This window comes from Nicotiana sylvestris, chromosome 2, assembly GCF_000393655.2.
Source record: "Nicotiana sylvestris chromosome 2, ASM39365v2, whole genome shotgun sequence".
Taxonomy (NCBI): domain Eukaryota; kingdom Viridiplantae; phylum Streptophyta; class Magnoliopsida; order Solanales; family Solanaceae; genus Nicotiana; species Nicotiana sylvestris.
The window spans coordinates 194117904-194126774 of record NC_091058.1 but is presented as its reverse complement, the minus strand read 5'-3'; the positions used below and the strand labels follow the sequence as shown (position 1 = coordinate 194126774).

Genomic DNA, 8871 nt, shown 5'->3' with positions numbered 1-8871 from the left:
TATAACATTTTGGTCAACTCGAAACGGGCGGCACTGTCCTTTGATCCTTTGTGTGCGGAGGTTGAAAATAGGACGTTGCAAATGCTAAGCGATGCAGACCTGTCTTTGGGAATATCGGGCATGGCTTTGCGAGTAAGTTTTTGCTTCTTTCCACTTATGTTTATCCATTTCATATGTGTTGTTTACTCTTGGTGACTTGCTTTTCTTTGCGTGTCAGACTCTCATATTGGAGATTGAGAATGACCAGTGAGAGGAGGAGAGGATGACTCTATACAAGAGGATGGAATCTAAGTATAGAGAGTATCGCTCCAATCATCGGATGATGGTCAAAATTGTTGGTGAGGATGGCCAATTCCAAGCATTACATGATAAGATCAAGAAAAAGGATGAGGAGTTGAAGGAGAAATATGAGGAGATTATGAGGGCCATCGGCCAATGCAGCATGTTGGAAGAGACGCTAAGGTCTAAGGAGGATGAGCTCGAAGTGAGCAAAGGGGTGATGGCCGAGAATACAGACCTCCGGGCGCAGGTAGCGTCCTTAATAGTTGATCTTGAACAAAGTGAGGCCAGGGTCGTCACCTTGGGGGCGGAGTTAAGCACTAGGGTCGAAGAGTTGAACTTGGCTGAGAGAACCAGGATGTCCACCGTGGTGGAGGCAACAACATTAGAGGGTATCCAACGTGTTTGTAGGTCTGAGCAGGCTAGTGAGACGGAAACTTCGGCTCTCAAGTTGGAAAGGTTGGAGGAGCTGATCAAGGGTTTGGAGGCAAAGCTATATGGGCTGAATGAGCAGGTCATCACCTTAAAGGCCGAGAAGGAGAAACAACAGGTCCAGCCGTCTACTTCTCATACTTCTGCTGATCCTAGTGTGTCACGGGAGTTGTACAAGATGTAGGTTCACGCTAAGGACCAGCTTGGCATGTATATGTCTTTGAAGACGGTCGGGAAGGTTTCTGAGGTGGAGCTTGAAGACGTTCATGTCAAGGAACGTGCAGCTCGTGAAGCCTGTGGTTATGACCCTGGTACGCCCGGTGGGAATGATGATGAAGACACCTTGGATGGGCTTGCCTCCGACCCTTGGTATGATGATGAGTATGCCGATGATGCTGATGGGGATGATGCGGCATGAAGTCTTTGTACTTAGTTTTTTTTGTTTTGCTATTTTTTGTGGGGGCATCTCTTAGGCCCTTTGTAAAATGTATTGGACCTCGAATATTTGAAATGGAACAATTGTCTTTTTACTGTGTATTTTCAGATTTTCTTTTTCCCTTTTTCCTCTTTTGTTGCCATTTTATTTTGTGAGGAATTCCTTGACTTTTTGGCCATCTACATGTAAGGTTGATTTGGGCGGAGTTGAATGTTGACCAATTTGAGGTCAAATATAAGTTAGCTCGAATGAGGTTGAGGCTTGATTGATTCGAGCGAGGTCGAATTTAAAATAATTCGAGTGAGGTTGAATGTAATATATTTCGAGCAAGATCGAATGAAAAATAATTCGAGAGAGGTCGAATGTATCGAGCAATGTCGAATGTATGTTCTCTTCTTTGATGCACAACTTTGGTGGAGTTGTGCAAGAATGTTGTATACTGCTTTGTTTATTCATTCATTGGAGAATATTACATGTTTTTGTTTGTTCCATACATACATTTGAGAAGTTCCAGTCTATCTAGTCACTTCATTGCTCGGCCTGGAGAAGTTGTAGATAGGCGGGGCGATGAATTCGACACTTCATATTCGAGACGCCCTCTTCGTCGCCTCATTAAAAACCTCCCCGATAAAAACTTATTGGGACAAAACATGGGTGAGGGAAAAAGAGTACGACTTGGAGGACGTCCATTTTCAGAAGTTGAAGCATTTGAGGTGGGCAACGTTCCAGTTGTTTGGTAGTAGCTTTCCCTCCATTGTTTCTAGTTGGAATGATCATTTATTTGCTGCTGTCGTGATTTTGTATGGCTCATCCCAATTGGTTCCTATTTTACCTTCTCTTGGGTCTTAGCTCGCATGCGTTTTGGCCTTGAGTATATAGTCCCCGACCTTGAATGGTCTTACTTTGGCCTTTTTGTTGTATTACCATTCTGCTTGCTATTTTTGAGCTATCATTCTTATGTATGCCATGTCTCTTCGCTCGTCTGCTTTGTCAAGGTCTTGCTTCCTGTTCTCGTCGTTGCTTGATTCGCTCTTATTGGAGTATCTCAAACTTGGTTCTCCGACTTTGACTGTATCACGACCCAAGTTCGCCCTCCGTGAACTGTCGTGACGGCACCTAGTCTCTACGACTAGGTAAGCCTAACAAATTACGAAAAATAAATCAACAGGAAAAAACTAGCCAAAACTATAGAAAAATATAAAAATGAAGCATTTAAGATGCGCTCGGCATATACAATACAACTCTCAAACTGGAACTACATTTCCCAAAATCCGGAATCTCATAAAATCACAAGCTTTTGTATGTCTATAAGTATCTAACTCCAGAGTGTCAAAATAAAAGAAAATACAAAAGGGCTAATACTTTAAGAGAGAATAGAAAGGGACTCCTCGGTCTGCGGACGCGGCCGATATACCTAAAAGTCTCTGGAAAATTGCCTCGCCTCAAGGGCGGTAGGGCTGAGTCGAAGTACCTAGATATGCACATGACAAACATGTGCAGAAAGGGCATGAGTACACCACAACGGTACTCAGTAAGTGCCAAGCCTAACCTCAGTCGAGTAGTGACGAGGAAAGTCAGGGCCCTATTGAGGTTAAATGAAATACAAGGTATAACAGTGTAGAATAAGACAATATAATTAAGTGCAACAGTAAAAGTAACACAGGATAGAAAGAATGGCAACAACTACAACAGAGACAAAGTAAACACAGAAAGGAATACAGCTCAGCATAGAGATAACAACCGGGGATCTCCCAGGATACCGTCCTGTAGTCCCGAATAATAACATCCAACGTAATCTCCAGGGATACCGTCTCTTAGTCCAACTCATAATGTGTGGGGATCTCCCGGAATACCGATCCGTAGTCCCAAATGTAAATATCCAGTGCTGGGGGACTCTACCGGGTGCAATCCCGTAGTTCTAATATAAAAGTACAGGGGGATCTCCCGTAATACAAATCTGTAATCCCAAAGTAAACATTCAAGGGGGGATCTCTCGGGATACCATCCCGTAGTCCCAAAGTAAACACACAGCAGCAACACGAAAAACACTCAATTCAATTCAAATTCCATATCAAGGTAAAATAGGTACTTCTAACCTAGCATGCTGCACAGAATCCAAATAAGGCAGTTTGAGCAAATAATGCAGTTAAGTCAATTATGCATGCTTCCCTAAGCTAACAGTAAGCTTAAATTTGCAAATAGTATAGACAAGAAAAAGAAGCACAATTCTAGTTAATTAATGAAAACAGGATTTTCAACAATTAGCACAAGTACGCACTCGTCACCTCATGTACAAGGCATTTCGAATATCAACAATACCAAATCCTAAGGGGAGTTCTTCCACACAAGGTTAGGCAAGTCACTTACCTCGAATTGGCTCAAAATCAACCTGAAACCACGTTCTTCCCACGAGTACTCGACTCCAAATGGCACAAATCTATTCAATAAAATTTTATAATATAAATATAACTTCAAGTAACTAATTCCACTAATTAATTCTAAGCTAATACGCGAAATTAGAAAAAATAACCAAAATGCCCCTCAGGCCCACATCTCAAAATCGATAAAATTTACAAATTCAGAATCCCCATACTCCCACGAGTACATTTATACCAAAATTATCCAAATCCGACATCAAATTCTAGATCAAAGCCCCAAAATTAGGCCTAAGAACTTTTTAAATTTTTCCACCCCAAAATCGAATTTAAAGGATGAATTTAAGCATAAATTCGTGGGAACTAATCAATACCGAGTAAGAATTACTTACCCAAAACACTCAGGTGAAAATCTTTCTCAAACTCGCCAATCCCGAGCTCCCAAATCAATTTCTAAGGTTTTGAAACTAAACCCTCGATTCTGCCCCTATTCTGACCAGTGAAACCGCATCTGCGGCTCTGGGACCGCACCTGCGGTCCCACTTCTGCGAAGACTAAGTCTCACCTGTGACTTTTCATTAAACCCAATTTTCCGCTTCTGCGACTACCTTTCCGCACCTGTGGCCTCACATGTGCATCCCCCTTCTAGCACCTCCGGCTTCTGGAGCCTAGACCAGTTTTCGCTTCTCTGGTTACCTAGCCACTTCTGCGGTACCGCCCCTGCGGTCCCACACACGCAGGTGCAGTTATGACAGCAATTCAGTAGCTTCAGCTGCAAATTCCCAACTCCAAACTTCCCGTTAACCATCCGAAATCATCCCGAGGCCCCCGGGACCTCAACCAAAGGAATGATCAAGTCATATACCACTATCCAAACTTATACAAATCTTCAAAACACCTCAAACTACATCGAATCAACCAATTAACATCGGATTCAAGCCTAGAACTTCAAAAACTCTCTAATTACGCTTTCGATAAAAAAGTCTATCAAACCTCGTCCGAATGACCTAAAATTTTGCACACACATCACATTCAACACTATAGAGCTACTCCAACTTCTGGAATTCCATTCTGACCCTTAGATCAAAATCTCACTATCGAACCAGAAACTTCAAAAATTCAACTTTCGGCATTTCAAGCCTAAATTAGCTATAGACCTCCAAAACACAATCTGAATATGCCCCTAAGCCCGAAATCACCCAATGGAGCTAACAGAACCAACGAAAATTCCATTCCGGGGCCGTCTTCTCACTGCTCCGACTACGGTCCAAATTCTAAAACTTAAACTCTCATTTAAGGACTAAGAGTCCAAAAACTCTCCGAAACTCCAAATAAATCCTCCCGTCAACTCACAATAGCAGAAACAAACATGGGGAAAGCAGTTAATAGGGGATCAGGGCATAAATTCTTAAAATGACCGGCGGGTCGTTACATCCTCCTACACTTAAACATTTGTTCGTCCTTGAACGAGCATGAAGACATACCTGAAGTAGTGAAAAGATGGGGGTAATGGCTGCACATATCTTTCTCGGTCTCCCCGATCGCCTCCTTGATCGGCTGACCCCGCCATTGAACTTTTATGGATGCAATGTTCTTTGACCTCAGCTTTCAAACCTGCCTGTCCGATATTGCCACTGGCTCCTCAACATAAGATAGATCCTTGTCCAATTGGACGGAACTGAAATCCAACACGTGTGATGGATCACCGTGATACCTCCAGAGCATCAAAACATGAAATACTGGATGAACTCCTACCAAACTAGGAGGTAAGGAAAGCTCATAAGCAACTTCCCCAACATGCCGCAATATCTCAAATGGACCAATAAACCTCGGACTCAATTTCCCTTTTTTCCCAAATCTCATAACGCCCTTCATAGGCGAAACCCGAAGCAGAACCCGCTCTCCAACCATATAGGAAACATCACGAACCTCTCGATCCGCGTACCTCTTCTCTATGGACTAGGCTGTACGGGGTCTATCTTGAATCACCTTAACCTTCTCCAAAGCATCCTAAACCAAGTTTGTGCCCAATAATCTAGCCTCACCCCGCTCAAACCAACCCATCGGGGATCTACACCACCTACCATATAAAGCCTCATACGGTGCCATCTGAATGCTAGATTGATAGCTGTTGTTGTAGGCAAACTCCGCCAATGGCAAGAACTAATCCCAAGACCCTCCAAACTCAATCACACCTGGACAGAGCATATCCTCAAGAATATGAATAGTGCACTCGGACTTTCCGTCTGTCTGAGAGTGAAATGTTGTACTCAACTCTATCCGAGTACCCAACTCATGTTGTACAACCTTCCAGAATCGTGATGTGAACTGAGTACCTCTATCTGTAATGATGGAAACTGGAATACCATGCAGACGAACAATCTCCTAGATATAAATCTCCGCTAGTCGCTTCGAAGAATAGGTAGTACACACAGGAATGAAGTGTGCGGACTTGGTCAGCCAATCCACAATCACCCAAATAGCATCGAACTTTCTTAAAGTCCATAGGACCCCAACTACGAAGTCCATGGTGATCTTCTCCAACTTCCACTCCGGAATATCTATCTGCTAAAGCAACCCACCCGATTTTTGGTGCTCATACTTCACCTGCTAACAATTGAGGCACCGAGCTACAAACCGAACTATATCTTTCTTCATCCGCCTCCACCAATAGTGTTGCCTCAAATCCTGGTACATCTTCACAACACCCGGATGGATGGAATACCACAAACTATGGGCCTCCTCTAAAATCAACACCCGAAGCCCATCAACATTAGGTACACAAATCTGACCATGCATCCTCAATACCCTACCATCACCAATAGTCACATCCCTGGCATCACCGTGCTAAACCCTTTCCTTGAGGACAAGCAAATGAGGGTCATCAAACTGATGCTCCCGGATACGATCAAACAAGGAAGACCAGGAAACCACGCAATCTAGAACCCGACTGGGCTCCGAAAGATCCAATATCACAAACTGGCTGGCTAAGCCCTGAACATCCACTGCCATGGGCCTCTCTGCTGCTGGTGACTAAGCCAAACTCCCCAAACTCTCCACCCGGCGAATCAAAGCATCGGCCACTACATTGGCCTTGCCCGGGTGATACAAAATACCGATATCATAGTCCTCCAATAGCTCTAACTACCTCCTCTGATGCAAATTAAGATCCTTCTCCTTGAACAGATGCTGCAAACTCTGGTTATCAGTATAGATCTCACAAGGCACACCGTACAAATAATGACGCCATATCTTCAAGGCGTGAACAATAGCGGCTAACTCGAGATCATGGACAGGATAGTTTTTCTCATGTACCTTCAACTGTCTGGATGCGTAGGCAATCACCCTACCATCCTGCATCAATACCGCTCCAAGGCCAATCCTCGAAGCATCGCAATAGACATTATAAAACACTGAACCTATAGGCAATATCAAAACTGGGGTTGTAGTCATAGCTGTCTTAAGCTTCTGAAAGCTCGCCTCACACTCTTCCGTCCATTAGAACGGAGCACCCTTTTGGGTTAGCCTGGTCATAGGTGCTGAAATAGATGAAAACCCCTCAATAAATCTATGGTAATAACCCACCAAGCTAAGAAAATTGCGGATCTCTAAAGCTGAGGATGATCTAGGCCAACTCTGCACTGCTTCCATTTTATTTGGATCCACCTGAGTACCCTCACTCGATACCACGTGGCCTAAGAATGCCATAGAATCGAACCAAAACTCACATTTCGAGAACATTGCATATAACTTCTTTTCCCTCAAAGTCTGAAGTACTATCCTCGGGTGCTGCTCATGATCTTCCCGATTCCGGGAATACACCGGAATATCATTAATAAAGACAATGACGAACGAGTCAAGATACGGCCGGAACACACTGTGCATCAAATTCATAAAGGCTACTGGGGCATTCGTCAGACCAGATGACATGACAAGGAACTTGTAATGACCATACCTTGTCCTGAAAGCAGTCTTCGAGATAACTGGCTCCCGAATCTTCAACTGATGGTAACCTGAACGCAAGTCAATCTTAGAAAATACTCGTGCACCCTGAAGTTGGTCAAACAAATCATCAATACGAGGCAAAGGATACCAGTTCTTTACTGTAACTTTGTTCAACTGGTGATAATCAATGCATATACACATAGAACCATCCTTTTTCTTCATAAACAAGACAGGAGCACCCCAAGGTGATACACTGGGCCAAATTAAACCCTTATCAAGAAATTCCTATAACTGATCCTTCAACTCTTTCAACTCAATAGGAGCCATACGATATGGAGGAATAGAAATGGGCTGACTGCCCGGCAACAGATTAATGCCAAAATTAATATCTCTATCGGGCGGCATGCCCGGAAGGTCAGCTGGAAACCCATCAGGGAAATCCCGTACTATTGGGACTGAATCAACTGTATAGGTATCAATACTCACATCTCTCACATAAGCTAGATATGCATCACACCCCTTCTTAACCATATGCTGAGCCTTAAAGAATGAAATTACTCTACTGGAAGTATGATCTAATGTACACCTCCACTCTACTCGCGGTACACCTGGCATAGCCATTGTCATGATTTTGGCGTGACAATCAAGAATAGCATAATGTGGCGACAACCAGTCCATTACCAAGATAACATCAAAATCTACCACGCTGAGCAATAATAAATCAGCTCTGGTCTCAAAACTACCAAGAACAGCCATACACGACCGATAAACACGGTCCACAACAAGAGAATCTCCCACAAGAGTAGAAATGTAAATAGGGGTACTCAAAGAATCCCGAGGTACACCTAAATGCGAGGCAAAATAATAAGACACATAAGAATAGGTGGAGCCTGGATCGAATAAAATCGATGCATCTCTATGACAAACTAGGACAATACCTGTGATGAGAGAATCGGAGGCGACAGCCTCGGTACGGGCAGAAAGGGCATAATATCTGGCCTGGGCTCCCCCTCTATGGCGACCTCTACCTCCCCGACCTCCACCTCTAGCTGGCTAAGCAGGTGGGGTAGCAACTGGAGCTGTAACCATAGCTTGAGAACTCTACGGGGCATGTTGAGGCTGAGAAGTCTATGGAGGTGTACCCCTCCTAAGTCTGGGGCAATATCTCACCATATGGCGTGTGTCGCCATGCTCAAAACAAGCTCTAGGAGGACGTGTCAGTTGTGATTGGCTCGGGCCAGGTCTGCTAGACTGACCACTGAAAGCACCTCGCACAGGAGGCGCACTAGATATTGGAGGTGCATAATAAGTGTCCTGAGGCCTAGGAGGAGCTGAAATACCATTGGCTACTGGGAGAGCTGAATGAACAGGGCGACTCATATAATCCCTACCATGACAAACTGC

The 8871-nt window shown here is 44.0% G+C and overlaps 1 protein-coding gene across 1 annotated transcript; it reads left to right on the top strand.

Moving 5' to 3' along the window:
* The first annotated feature begins 262 nt into the window (after positions 1 to 262).
* LOC104221103 (uncharacterized) lies at positions 263 to 895 on the top strand. The gene has a single exon (XM_009772089.2). The coding sequence runs from the start codon at positions 263 to 265 to the stop codon at positions 893 to 895; it is 633 nt and encodes a 210-aa protein (XP_009770391.1).
* The last annotated feature ends 7976 nt before the right edge of the window (positions 896 to 8871 follow it).

Excerpts from the sequence above, each read along its gene's own strand:
- LOC104221103 (XM_009772089.2), top strand. The coding sequence starts at position 263 with ATGACTCTATACAAGAGGATGGAATCTAAGTATAGAGAGTATCGCTCC.